Here is a 14,451-nt window from a genome sequence, read left to right on the forward strand (position 1 = left end):
ATGGAAGGATCAGATTAGGGATCAGAAAGCACCCCTGGAACAGACAGGGCCTTGCTGTGGCAGATTAAAGGACCAGGGTATCAAACCCACAACCTTGTGAGCAACAACCCAGTGCTTTAACCACTGGCCCAAAAATAGTTCTCATAGCATGTGAGAACAGGACACTATGGCAGCCCTGGATCAGTGAGGGCCTTGCTTGAGGGGTCCAACAGTGACAGATAAAAGGACCCGGGTATCAAACCCACAACCCAGTGCTCTAACCACTGGCCCAAAAATAGTTCTCATAGCATATGATATCAGAGAGCAGGATCATCCCTGCTATGGTTACCATGTGTTTACTCTAAACAAGTTAAAGCATCCCTGAATAAATACATTCTTACAGCAGACTCAAAAAGAAAAATACAATATGATTTAGTCTGCCATGATGTCCAGCAAACAGCAGGGGGCAGTGTTAGTGAACCGTAGTTATCCGTAATCCGTAATTATCATGTTGGCCTACATTCCTATTCTGTGCTGAATGAGGTAGGTGTGCTGCTAAGCAGGTAGATAACCCAGCATAGGAAATCCCTGAGAGAATTTACAGACGAGACTGCATCTAATAACAGGATCCCGCACTTCAGTCGGGTGTCAGTGGACTGCATTTCAGTTGAGTAAACAGTTGACTTTTTAGATTATCACACAGCTTCTGTTCCCAGAATTGATAATGGAGTAATTCTTGGCTTAATCTGGTTAAATAACCGGAACCAAAATCAAGCGACCCTCAGAACTTCAAGATGCGGTTGTTCCCGAAGTCCACCACGACTATCAACCCGTCCGGTGTTACCGCAACACCAGACGGGCAGTCCATCTGACCTGGGCCATCCCCCTGAGTACCAAATTTGCTGAGGAAGGTTCCATCCTGCTGGAAGACTTGTAGGCGGTGGTTCCGAGAGTCGGCCACGATGATGCAGTTCTCGCGGTCCACAGCCACGCCTTGCGGGCGCATGAACTGCCCGTTGCCGGTCCCTTCCACACCTAGGAAACGTGCTGACTTGCAGTCAGGCTGGATCACCAGCAGACGGTGGTTGTTGAAGTCGGTGACGACCAGGTGACCCTCGCGAGTGAAGGCAACGCCACGCGGGGAGTCAAAATGTTTCCAGAGAGGCCCCTCAAAGCCATACTTGTTGAGGAAGGAGCCGTTTGGCCCAAAGAGCTGAATGCGATGGTTGCGTGTATCAGACACGAGAATCTCCCCGGACGAGTTGACTGCCACATCCCAAGGGTAGTTGAACTGCCCATTCTTTGAGCCCTTCTCTCCAAAAGTGAGCAGGAACCGCCCATGGAAGGTAAAGATCTGGATGCGGTGGTTGTCTTTGTCAGCCACCACTATACGCCGCTGGAGGTCGCAAGCCACCCCAGCGGGCCGATCGAACTGACCAGGCTGCGAGCCCAGGCTGCCGAAGGCATGCTGGAAGCTTCCGTCAGGTCCGAACACCTGCACGCGGTTATTGCTGCGGTCGGCCACGATGACGAATCCTTCTGAGTCCACCGTGACGCCCCACGGCCGGCACAGCTGCCCCTCAGCTTCGCCTTCGCTTCCAAAAGTGGCCACAGGCAACCCAGACAAACCATACTTGCAGCCGGCCATCACTTTCACAGAGAAAGGACTGCCCTCCACGTGCCTGCTACCCACCAACACCGACACCAGGCTTTCACCCTCAGTCTGCGTCACATAGGTCAAGGTGTACGTGCCGTTGCCATGATCCAACACCTCTGCTGTGGAAACGCTGCCATTGGCGTCCAGGACCACAGCTGAGACAGGGTCTCCTCCCTCCTGCCGATGGTGACCCTCGTGGTCCCTTGCTGTAAGGTTGATGGAGGTACGTTTGTTGCACACTGCTTCCTGGAGACCCTTGCCCCGGGCGACGCAGAGTGGAGCAAATGCCCCGGTGTTCAGCCGGCCCAGGGAGCGCAGGTCCCGCAGTAGCCCTTTATCAGGCCCCATGAACAGAAACCGCCCGTTCTCTTGCGGCCGCAGCAGAGAGCGCAGTTCCTGCGTGGCTTGAGTTTGCACAAGCATGCGTTCTTGTGCCAGCAGGAGCTCTGTGGCATGCCCACCACCTCCGAAGCCTGTGTCGAGTAGCCGCATCACAGAGGAAACCGTGGAGTCTAGCTCGCACAGGTGCTGCTCCAGTCGCTCCGCCTGCAGGTACAGGGACTTGGCCTTCACTTGGCGGATCTTCTCTACCTGAATAGAGGAGATTGGGTGTAGGAAGAAGGGATTAGGGTATGTTAGCTACAATAGCCTCATAGCTTGTAACTAAAGCAAACTTGAGACTCCATAGGAAGAAAGCAAAGCAGCAAGGAAGCAAGGACCCCCCGCATACTCACCTTCCAGAGCAGCTCAGACTCCCTCTCCTCCAGGGCTTTTTTGTGGCAAAGGATGACTGCCTTGACTTCTGTTTGAACCTTTTTCGCTTTCATCTCCACCTTCTGCGCCAGCATCTGGGCCTTCTCTATGCTCATCTAATCACACAGAGAAACACACTTTCATATTACACACATCAGACTTTCACATTTGCAGGGAATCTCAGGCATAATGGATAAAGGGATGCTACGCTAGAGCACATGAACAGAGATGCAGCCTGGGTTCTTCGGGTGTTTCAGCATCAGAGCTCCTGATTCAGGCGGCCCAACCAATCAGAACTAACCAAACAAGGTGCCAAAATCAATTGAGCACTAGCGAATGACATGGTAGACCAAGAAAGACCACAGTAGAGGATGACCGCTCCTCATATTTACATTTACGGCATTTAGCTGATGCTCTTATCCACAGAGGCGGGCCAATGCAGTGTTAGGAGTCTTGCCCAAGTACTAGTAATGGTGTAGCGACACCGTTACACCCAGACTGCCACACCAACCACCACCCAGGATGGGATTGCTAACAAGCAGGTCATGCCTTCTTGTACTGTTACATCCCAACCTGTTCCTGAGTATGGAGCCAAAACAATAAAAACGGTCACTGTCCAGTTACTTTTGGACAGACTGTACTGCAGATTCAGCTACTTCCCAACCTGACCTTACATATTAAACACACACACAGAGATGCGCCGGTTCAGTCCCACTCCCAAATTAAATTTAAACACATTGTCCCCAGCTAGGGGTCAAAGGTTATCTGAAGCAGATTAGCATATGACCTATGACATGTGCATGTAAAAGAACAACTTTACATAATAGAGGACAGTCCCCGGGGTCTCATTTCTCCTCAGCCATTTGAGTCAGGCCCCTAAGGGACGGCTAAAAGTAAGCCAAACAAATGGCACTAACCTATTGGTTTGTTAAAGGCAGGAAGGCGCTACAACTAAAGGCTGTGCCATTAGCACGATATTACTGTCAGTACAGTCAAGGCTTTAATGAGGGACTTTAAGCAAGGCCAGCCCAAGCCTTTATGCTGCCCTAAGCAGATTCTCATTTGTGGCACCCCATACCACCACCACAGCACCAGAGGGATCACCACCGCCTCTGCATATTGCGCAATTTCCTTTCTCCCTGGGCCAGAAAAAATAAAAATAAGGATATGAAAGGCCTTAGCTGAGAGAGGGAGCGATATTGTGCACTACGCTGAAGTGCCTGGGCCTTTATTGTCCACCCAAGCGGCGAATATATGCATTTGCAGTGGCTGCGGCCACCAGCAGTATATATAGTATTGGTGTGGCAACTATGAAAATACATTTATATAAAAATAGCTGTTACTTGTGTGATACCCTAAAAATTTGTTTTATTATTCAATGTTATTTTAAAATAATATCTATCTGGCATTGGGGCCCTAAGCGGACACATAAGGCGAGTATGCCTTGGGCCGGCTCTGACTTTAAGGCTCCCCTTTTGCTGCAGAAACAGCCTCTACTCTTCTGAGGAGGCTTTTATTATTAATAAGGATTTGACTGGATTCTGTCACATGAGAGCATCAGTGAGGTGAGATACTGATGATGTCGGATCATTAGTTCTGCCATGCCAACTCATCCTAGAAGTATCTGATGAAGCTCCATCGCAGTTCCACTGCACCACGGCCATCTAGCTAATGCTAAGGCGTGGTGGCCTTAGGCTCATGTGTTTCTATTGTTCTACTGGCAGTGCTTCTCAGTAGAGATTGTTCGAGCTGAGTGTGAGCCTGCGTCACAAATAATCCAGCACGAACAGTATATCCAGCTATTTACTGATAACATCTCCCCAGTGAAGGCAAGGCAAGACGAAATGCAGCTAAACAGACCTCTCCTCCACACAGGCTCCAACCACACGGGGTTAAAGGTCACCAAAGGTAATGGGTGTGCTTAGATGAAAAGCGTCCTGGTACATTAACCCTTTAATAAAGAAGGGCTGAAAAAGAAAAGAGGGGTGGGGTGGGGTGGGGGGGTGGGAAGGCATCTGTCCAGAAACACAGTCATCCTCTTAAAGCCCTTTCCTGCTCGTGCATGCCTCCTCCCCCGCTCCGGCAGGCCTGGCCTGCGAGCAAGAGCAGCATTTAGACCCTATATTACCCAACATTTATTTTTGGGTAATTTGGGTGGAGCTTTCTGTGCAGCTCAGTGTTTTCCATCACTGTGTAACCCTTATTGTTGGGTGCGCTGTAGCCATTTCTGATTGAGCGATTGTACTCACAATTCACGTGTCTATGGAAATGCTCATTAATAATAATATATTTCATCAGAATAACGATAAAAGCTTGATCTCCCTATCATGTGACACTAATTAAATAAAAACAGGGGAATTTTTTATTTAAGTTTTTGTGAAAACAGCTTATTTTGTATTCGGTTTCTCTGATGTCACGAGAACCACCTCATTTATATATCTCCACCACTTGAATCTACTAGTGTTTAGCCCGACCCATTCATATCGCAGTGCTTCAGCCAATCAGAACAGGGCTCCTTTATCTTATCTTATCATCCTAAAGGTACAGTAGCAGTACTTTTTTAAATCATGAACAAAAGGTTGGAAAGTGGTTGTGTAAAAATGAATTATGACCATTTTTGGAACATCGTGGCCTAAACATATTGTTAAGGAGTTCGAAATGCGGCCATGTTTGGCTGACAGACAGACACAATGTGCAACCATGACCGAACTGGTCATTTGTGTTGAGAGATATCCATTCAGACTAGTTTATTAAGGCCTAAAAAGTATACCCACCTTAAAGGAGACTGATTTGCTGTATACAGACCTACTGATAGTGAGAGACACAGCGGTAAAAACAAAGGATTGGACCTGAATTGGGTCTAAAAAAGCCTACATCCAATTCAGGTGCCCCAGATTGGCCCCAACCCTGATTCACTAGATCATCACGGATCATCCTTAGGTTAATCCATCATCTGATTAGGTCACCTGGCCTCTAAATTATTTATTATTATACTGTTGTAAGCTCAGACCGTAAGCCATCCTCTTTAACCCCCACCCCCCCTTACCCACCCCCGGTCCATCCCAGCATCCAATAAATGAACGTTTTGTTGATGTATTGACGTCTGCTATTGAACTTTTCACACTAGCCATTAGTGCTGGTGGTTAAGAACTCCTCTGCAATCCATAATGCAGTAGGAGTGGTCCTACAGCTGGGGTCTAACCTTTATGGCCTGACGTCCATGCTGTGCTTCGTTCAGCAGTTGGAAGGTGAGCGCTCTGGATTCCAGCACCGCGTCCTTCAGGTACGACAAGCTGTGGTTACCGTGGATGTCGGTGGCACACTCCTGGCACACCGGGACAGAGCACGTCTCACAGAAATAGCGGTAGACCTGGGAAGAGCGAGTGGAGAGACGAGAATGAGAAAGCCAGCAAGAGATAAAGAGCAAGAGTCCTTTAGTCACGTCCTTAGAGAAGCACGGCCAATAGAATAGGATGCTGTAGTAACAGCCACACATGAGGTCAAAGGTGGTCGCTATGCCCAGTGCCAAGCATTGTATAGAGGGGTATAAAGCCCCCAGCATTGTCCTGTGGAGCAGTTCAACTATGTTCTTGATACACTATATGGACAAAAGTATTGGGACACCAAAATCAAGGGTTTTTTAGGAGTAACTCTTACTACTAATACATTTCGGAGAGCATTGCTGTGAGGATTTGATTGCATTCAGTGACAAGAGTGTTAGTGAGGTCAGGATTTCGGATGATCACCACCTCACCCATTTCTAAAAGTACTGGATGGAGCATGACCATCATACCAGAGAACACAGTTCTTCCACTGCTCCACAGCTCAATGCTGGGAGGCTTTATATCCCTCTAGCCTATGCCTGGTATTAGGCAGCATGGTGCCAATAGGTTCATATTTAAATAGATTTATCATATTTATGGGTGTCCACAAACATCTGGATGGCATACAGTGTAAGCTAAGTCACATTCTTACTATTTTTATATTAAACAACAACTTCAATACTCAGTAAACCTTTGACCTTTGACCTGTGGTGTGTGTCCCTGAGCATTAAAGAGAGCTTCAGTGTTAATGAATTAAACCACAGTGAGTAGATTTAGGTCTGGAGCTGAACCAGCACTACAGGACCATTTGTGTCCCGTGGATAACTGATTAAACACATGTATCCAGAGCCCACAGAGAAAGACTCAAGCCACAATTGAGCGAAAGCACTTCGCCTCCGTTTCTATTCTAGTCGTCCTAATCCTGGTCAACTTATCTCATTCTGCACAAGAGCTTGCCTTCAATAGGATCAATAACCCATTAATCACTGTTGACACACAGGCCTAAGACTCATTAGCATCCAATGAAAGGGCCTGAAAGCTCATTCACATGCGCAGGCCAGGCCACGCCCCTCACGCCCCCTCCTCGCAGTCACTTGGTCCTCAGGGAATTTGACAGCTATGAGTGCTACACATACAGAATGGAAAATGTCATATGTGGATTTAAGTTGATTTAAAAGGTGTAACTTCCATATTAATAAAAAACAATCATATGTAAAATACACTATATGGACAAAAATATTGGGACACCTGCTCATACATTGCATGCTTTTTATTATTAGATTTTGGAGAGCATTGATGTGAGGATTACATTGCATTCAGAGACAAGAGCACCACCCTACTTCGTCCCAAAAGTACTGGGTGGAGCACCATCCATCATTCCAGAGAAAACAGTTCTTCCACTGCGCCACAGCTCAATGCTAGGGGGCTTTACACCTCTCTACTAGCCCACGTCTGGCATTTTTAGGCAGCAGCATAGTGCCAATAGGTTCATCTGGTTTATCTGCTGCAGAGAGTCTTATTCTATTGGAAGTACTTCTTTCTCTACAGGGACTAGACAAGCTGTGCATTTGCACATCTGGGTCAGCAATGGATGCAACTTAAAGTAGCTGAATGCATTCATTAGAAGGGGTGTCCACAAACATTTGGACATATAGAGTATGAAGATAAATCACAATCTGCAAAAAGATGATGTTCATATTCATATACAATATGCAAATGAGCTTCTAAGCAATCATTGAACACTGTGTTTGCGGGCAGCTAACACCACCACCCTTGGTACCGGTGTTACCCTGTAGCTGCCCTCCACCAGACACTCACTGGAAACATTACACCCCCTCCCAGGGTCAGGGGTCACAAAGAGTGTCCACTTCCCCTCAGAAACATCTCCTTGATAGACACATCACTGAAGGACAAAAAAAGGGAGGGTTTGCACCCCCATCCTTTGCCCTGTTTTCCCTTCTCCCCCACCCCAGCTACATATAGCCCCCCTGCAGTCCTCCATCTAACTCAGGGTCTTTAGCTGTGGCTCTCCATTGTTGGTCAACACATTTCAATCTCAATGAGGAGACCTCAGCCACTCCCATCACCATCCCCACCCCCACCCCTCCTTCGGCTTGTGTCGCTAATTCTCATCCTGGAACGTCACCCAACACTCTGCTTCAAAGGGTTCTTTGAGTGATGCCAAAGTCAAATCTGGACCTTGAATCCAGTTTCCAGTTCTGGCCTTGGTGGGCGTGATACTACATAGTACAGTTACATTAACTGTTCCCTTATCCTCCAGCGAGAACAAAATCCAGGACTGGAAACTGGAGTCAAGGTCCAGTTTGGAAGAACTGGGACGTAGAAGAACCACTTTTGGATCCATAAAGAAGATTGAGATTGAAGAACCTTTAGATCAAGTGAAGTTTCTTAAAACTTCTTAAGAAGGTCTCTATTAGAAACATGGTTCTTCATGGAACCAAAAGTGGTTCTCCTATGGCATCGCATATTACTAAAGCACCTAAAGCCAGTGGACCAAGTGTCCTCTTTGGTTTCTATGTACATCTAAAACCCCCAGTGCTTTGCTGTAGTTCTCCAGTAGCCTTTTAGCAGTTAAAGGAATAGTCTGGTGAAAATTCGAATTAGCATGATCGATCATTGACCCCAGATGCTGTCGATCAACCGAGGCAACAGAAGATGCTAGGCTAACGTTGCTAGCAAACACTGGAATTAGACTGTCACCAATTACGTTTCAATAAATATATGTCCAAAAAATGTTTAAAAAGCAGCTAGATCTTCCTTGAGGAGGCAAAAATAAACATCTCAGCATCGCTGAGCAACCATTCTGAGCGACAGTACGTGGTATCAGTCCGTGCATTGCGGTTCAGTAGCAGAAGGGTAACATTGGTGGTTAAAGCACACCCAGGTCCACTAAGCTGCCACTGTGGTGCCACTAAGCCCCACCCCCCTCCAAATCCTTAGAAGAACTTGAAAGCTTTAACACTGAAACTTTTAGGCGTGTAACGCGAGGCCTTGACCAGTTACTAGTTTTAGGTGATTAGGGTTTTAACCTGAGAATGATCTGGGATGTCACGTTTAGCTTAGCTTAGCTTTTACCTTTTCAAAAAACGAGCTGCGGGTTTGGAACTCATAGCTGCTCCTGAATGGACTTCAATGATGGGAAATTAGACTTCTGCGTTTGTTTTACCGAAAATTCCACCATACAACCGGTGTGAGAGAACCAGGAGAGTAGCTGCAAATATGACCCTACTTAGAAGGTCCCGAATGTTCTCATGGCATTAGCATGGTTGCTAGTTCACCACGTTGGCCAATTTGTGACCGAAATGGATCCCACTTTACGTTTTAGGGTGTCCCCCATTTTTAGCCAAGTGTCCGAAACGTAGAGTCAAATTCGAGCATGATTTTGAGGGCACTGGTAATCGCACAGTGAACAGCATAGCTCGCTATATGAGCTGAATGTGGACCAGAATGCATTGCGAGTCTCTTTGTTGCTAAGCAACAGTCAGTGGATGAAACAGAGCCAGCGACGGCCGCTTATTTACACAAGCAACAGTTACAAGCCACCGGATGCAAGGCGTTTCAGGTACTGTCCCATGTAGATCTTTAACAGTAGGTATAGGTTGCTCAGCAACATCACGAACATCACGGCCAAGGATTATTCCATGCAACAGCACAAAGCTTCACCAACTTACTAAATCAGAGCAACATGAGGGAGTCGGGATTCCTGTTACTCACGGAAACCACTGTCCGACTTACAAGAGCCTTCCTCCCTTCAACCACAGCCAACGTTTGTTTACGCTGCTTCTCTGGAATGCAGCGTAAATCTTGATTGACAGGCTTACAGCCAGTGGTAAAACTATGGCAGTAAATCGCATTCTGGGTGGACAAACAGTCATTTGGACACAGTAAAGCCAAGAATGCCATGTGGTCATCTAATCTACTTTCGGCCACATCCCCCTTCAGAGCCGCCCTCGTAAACTCGACTCACGCTTTTTTGCTGTCACTACAGAAAAGAGGGTGGCGGTCCTGAGGCTGCGCCCTGATTGGATGCGATCAGAAAAAAAAACAAAAAAAACAAAAAAAAAACTCCCATGAGACAGTAGTCATTTTGCTTTCTAGGATCAGCGCATGCATGTGTGTGTGTATACAGTGTGTGGGATCAATACGGTTGCATGCAGCTTCAGGGACTATTGATTTCTAGATAGCCACAACATTAAAACCACCTGTCTAGTATTGCATTGGTCCCCCTTGTGCCTCCAAAACAGCTCTGACCCATCGAGGCATGGACTCCTTGTCTTGTACGTTGTGAGATGGGGCCTCCATGAGCATCAATGAGACTTGGGTGCCGGTTCACTGGTTGTCCTTCCTTGGAGCACTTTTAGTAGGTATACCGGGAACACCCCACAAGATCTGCCAGATGTTTCGGAAATGCTCTAACCCTCCAATTGTCTAGCCATCACTATTTGGTCAATGTCAAAGTGTCTCAGAGTCTTACGCTTGTCCATTTTTCCTGCTTCAACACTTTTATCACCTACAAGGACTGACTGCTCACTCGCTGCCCGATAGGAAGATCCCAATCCTTGACCCCAGAAGCCACTGGAACCAGATAATTAATACTCTCCACTATAAACATAACTATAAAATATAAGCCACACATAAATAAACACATGCACTCACACACTAACACACACTACTGCTGGAGATGCACAAGTACACATTATCAGAGCAGCACTGCAACCCTACAACCTTCACCTTTTGACCCCAGCTTAATTTAGCTTGGGGGGTTTAAATTAGGCTGTTGAATCAATGCACAGGTTCAATAGAATACACCACTCTCTGACTGAACCACTGCACCACACACACCAGTGCGCCAGGACTATGTTTATTTAGTAGCTACCATTGGTTGTTTTTGTTAGCATATCAGTGGCATGCTATTAGGCTTATTTCCAAGTCATTTTGGAGCATTTCTATTGGCCGAATGATCATCATGGTGTCACGCAACAGATAACACCAGTGCCAGAGAGGTGAGAGACTGGGGTTCGATTCCCAGTCTGGGTGTCCTTGGGCAAGACTCCTAAAACACTACATTGGCCCTCCTCTGTAATACGAGTAACCTTGTAAGTCTCTCTGGATAAGAGCGTCAGCTAAATGCTGTAAATGTAAACGAAATGTGGACGCAATGTAGAGAACAACTGGCAGATTGACATTATGTCAAAAAAGCGAAAAACAGCAAATATGGAGATACAAGGTTTTTGTAAGAGTCTCCAGGTGATGATGATGTTCAATTTCGAAGGTCTTGGTTTGTTTATTGTTTATTTTATTCATTTTTATTAAAAGTATATTTAAGCAGTAGTTGTTGGGTTGGACAAACAACAAAAGTGACCCATTCAAAGCCCCTCCACTGGTTCCTGGAGTGAGGAACGGAAGAGTGGACCCACGTATGTGGTTAAAAACATCTCAAATGCAGACCCCCAGGTTTGCTCACCTCATTGTCATGCTGCTGACAGAAACTAGCCTGGTCCTGAAGGCCGGACAACAGGGCAGAGCCGAAATCGTACTCGCTCGAATCCTTCTCCAGCTCTCTTCTGATTTCTGGCCTCCAGGGTCCCTCAAGCCTTTCTATGAAGTGGTCTCTGGTGAGGCGCACACGCCGGTGGGCACACACACAGTTGCTGCACAGGTACTCCTGAAAGTAGAGGGTGGGTAACATGATGTCATATTATTGTTCTTGTGATAAATTACATCACATGATCACATGACATGTACCTGACAGTCCAGGCAGTAGGAGCTGGCGGGGATTCCCCCCTCACAGGGGCTGCACTGAGCAGGCCCGGGGTCACTCCGCTCGTCGCTTTCCTCAACCGAGGCTACAGCGTCCAGCAGCCCGCTCAGGAGAAAATTGGTGATGGGCAGAGGGTCCTCTCCGTCCTCACACTGCAGCCCCGTCCACTCGCAGGTGGGACACTGGAGCTGGCTGTCCACGCACTGCTGGCAGAAGGCGTGCAGGCAGGGCAGCACCTGCAGCGGTGATGAAGATGAGGTAGAGGAGCTGGAGGAGGAGCTGCTGCTGCAGGGCAGCTTGCATAGTGGACATGTCTCTGTGTCCGAAGCCATCTGATGCTGAAGCTCCACGAGCTGGATCACAAAGTGGAGTGAGGGGTCATCACAGTCTTAACCTCCACAACTGTTTAAAACCACTCATCTGGACTTTACATTAGCCATAACATTAAAACCACCTGCCGAATATTATATAGATACCCTTCATTCCACCAAAACAGCTCGGACCCGTCGAGGCATGGACTCCTCACGACCCCTGTGTTATCTGGACACCTTCAGACATTAGAAGCAGATCCTTTACGTCCTGTAGGTTGTGGAATAGGGACCTCCATGAGCATCAGAGACGTGCCCATTTTTCCTGCTTCCAACACATCAGCGTCAGGAGCTGACTGTTCTCCTGCTGCCGGATATGTAGCTCCCACACCTTGACCGGTGCCATCAGAACCAGATCACCACCAGATGTTATTCACTTCAGCTAGAAGTGGTTTTAATGTTATGGCTAATAATGGGGGGCCATAAGGTGATGTAAAATCCAATAAAATTACTAAACACTGTATTATTATTATTTATATTTATTATTAGATTATATACATAGACAAACACACTACCGTGCAAATGTTTGGGCACCCCTAGTCAAATGACATCATTGCTATTTTTTTTGTTTAAAATATTTTTATGAAAAAATATATAATGTAGTAATCATAAATAAAACCTTACTTTAATTTTAACGAAATTTTATTCATGCCATTTTAAAAGAACAACAACGTCACGTGACATTTTATGTTAAATTAGGTAAATAAACAATAATTGTGTTTACAGATATGCAGAAATGTGCCAACAGACGTTAGCAAAACGTCAAAGGACAAGGAGTGTCCAAACTTTTGCACACGACGGTGTGCAGGTCGCCTCGGGGCGGAAGAGCTGAGCTGATCGCTGGTCAGTAAAAACAACAGCACTCACGTTACCCCGGTTGGTCTCGCGCCTCACCGTTGATCTTCGGAGCTCACGAGCCGCTGGACATTTCCGCCGCGCGCAGAACACGTGAACAGGAGCGGCTCGCAGAGTGAGTGGGTGAGAGAGAGAGAGAGAGAGTGTTGTCTACTCGTATCTCCGGCTGAGCAGGTCGCGCCTCTCACGGCTAAGAGCACGCGCAGAAAATACCCTTTACCTCCAGCCACCCCCTCCTACCCCAGCTAAGCTCGAGGCGAACCACGCCCCTTCAGAAGCAGTAATGTCCCCTCCCCTCCAAGCCTCCTTTTTTCTTTGTGGAGTCCACACACACACACACACACACACGGTCAAAAGTATTCAGACACCCCTTCTAATCAGTGAACACTGCCCTTTTGTAATCTCCATAGAGTTATAGGCATTCCGACCCTTGGTCCTGTAGATCCACCACCCTGGAGACCTTCTGGACCATGTGTTATTAGATTAGATCTGCGGGTGAGTAGACCCTCCAGGACTGGACCGGGTACCCCCGAGCTACCTTCAGATTTAGAGGAATTAGTCCGATGTTGTTATGCAGAGTAACTTGCATGTTGCGATGGTTGGTGTGGCGCAACAGAAAACACCACTACCTGCCAATAAACTACCACAATGCAGGAGACTGGGGTTCAATTCCCGGTCTAGGTCACTATGACTCCTACTAGGACTCCTAACACTACATTGGCCCACCCCTGTAATACGAGTAACCTTGCAAGTCGCTCTGGATAAGAGCATGAGCTAAATGTCATAAATGTAAATGTAAATGTTGCACAGGTAGGAGAAGGTAGAGTTGAGTGTGGTGCTGGTCCTGCCTGGGAATCGAACCCTAGCCTGCATTACACCAATCATGTTCACCGCAGCTTTTTAGGGCCTGCATGTGCATTATAATTCAGTAGGTCTTAAGGGGATGCTCATGAGGCTTTCGGGAGGTTGTGTGCATGCTTACAAACCTAAAACACGAGGAGGACACTAGTGCACTAGTGCTTCGCTTCTGCAGACATGCTTGAGGTTGGCTCTGGCACAGCATGAAAGGGCACCCCCTCAAGGCCAAACTGTGGTAATACATTGGTAATACACAATACCTCCACCATCAGTACCATTGGCACTTTTTGTTTTGTTCACATTACTTAGTCTCACCTGTCACGTCTCAGACTAAACACTGCTTTAAAAGAAGCTCGTACACTTACTTTGTTTTGATCAATGTGCTGATGCCAAAACAGACAAATTTAATGTATGTAATTACCCTGTATACATCCCAATAACGAAAAATGGATACACGACTTCTTTGTGTGTTCTTTATCGTTCATTTACTTATTTAGAAATATGTACAGAAATCTGAGAACTGAACAAACTGAAACTGCTCAATGTTTGAAAACATGCAAAAACCTACTGCTGAACAGAGGTACGTCGTGGCTCTCCACCAGCGAGGTCTTGTCCAGTCTATAGCATTAGTCCTAAACAAGGGTTTATATTAATTAATAAAAAGGCATTTTTGGATTTACATAGTCAATAAAACAAACTCAGAAAAAAAAGACATTCAACTGTATCGGAGGTAAAAGTGCTGAAACAAAACAACAACAACAAAAAGACCTGATACTTATTAATGCTGATGACAACATTAGATCCTTGATGCTATTCATGCTATCCATTTATGCTGTGCTTCTGAAACATAGAGCAAAGACAAATCTTATAGGGATT

General features: G+C 46.6%; 1 protein-coding gene across 1 annotated transcript; it reads right to left on the minus strand.

The window, feature by feature from the left end:
* Window positions 1-220: 220 nt before the first annotated feature.
* Window positions 221-12,210, minus strand: LOC140573540 (E3 ubiquitin-protein ligase TRIM71-like). The gene is made up of 5 exons (XM_072692965.1): window positions 11,479-12,210; window positions 11,198-11,398; window positions 5,592-5,759; window positions 2,371-2,505; window positions 221-2,227 (listed from the first exon to the last, which is right to left on the minus strand). The coding sequence occupies exons 1-5, from the start codon at window positions 11,824-11,826 to the stop codon at window positions 761-763; spliced, it is 2,319 nt and encodes a 772-aa protein (XP_072549066.1). The 5' UTR covers window positions 11,827-12,210; the 3' UTR covers window positions 221-760.
* Between the last annotated feature and the right edge of the window lie 2,241 nt (window positions 12,211-14,451).

The sequence above is a fragment of the Salminus brasiliensis genome, chromosome 12, assembly GCF_030463535.1.
Source record: "Salminus brasiliensis chromosome 12, fSalBra1.hap2, whole genome shotgun sequence".
Taxonomy (NCBI): Eukaryota; Metazoa; Chordata; class Actinopteri; order Characiformes; family Bryconidae; genus Salminus; species Salminus brasiliensis.

Excerpts from the sequence above, each read along its gene's own strand:
- LOC140573540 (XM_072692965.1), bottom strand. The coding sequence starts at position 11,826 with ATGGCTTCGGACACAGAGACATGTCCACTATGCAAGCTGCCCTGCAGC. Across the intron at positions 11,399-11,478 it reads CCTACTGCCTGGACTGTCAG|GAGTACCTGTGCAGCAACTG; the intron begins GTACATGTCATG and ends CTCTACTTTCAG. Across the intron at positions 2,228-2,370 it reads AGTCTGAGCTGCTCTGGAAG|GTAGAGAAGATCCGCCAAGT; the intron begins GTGAGTATGCGG and ends TCCTCTATTCAG.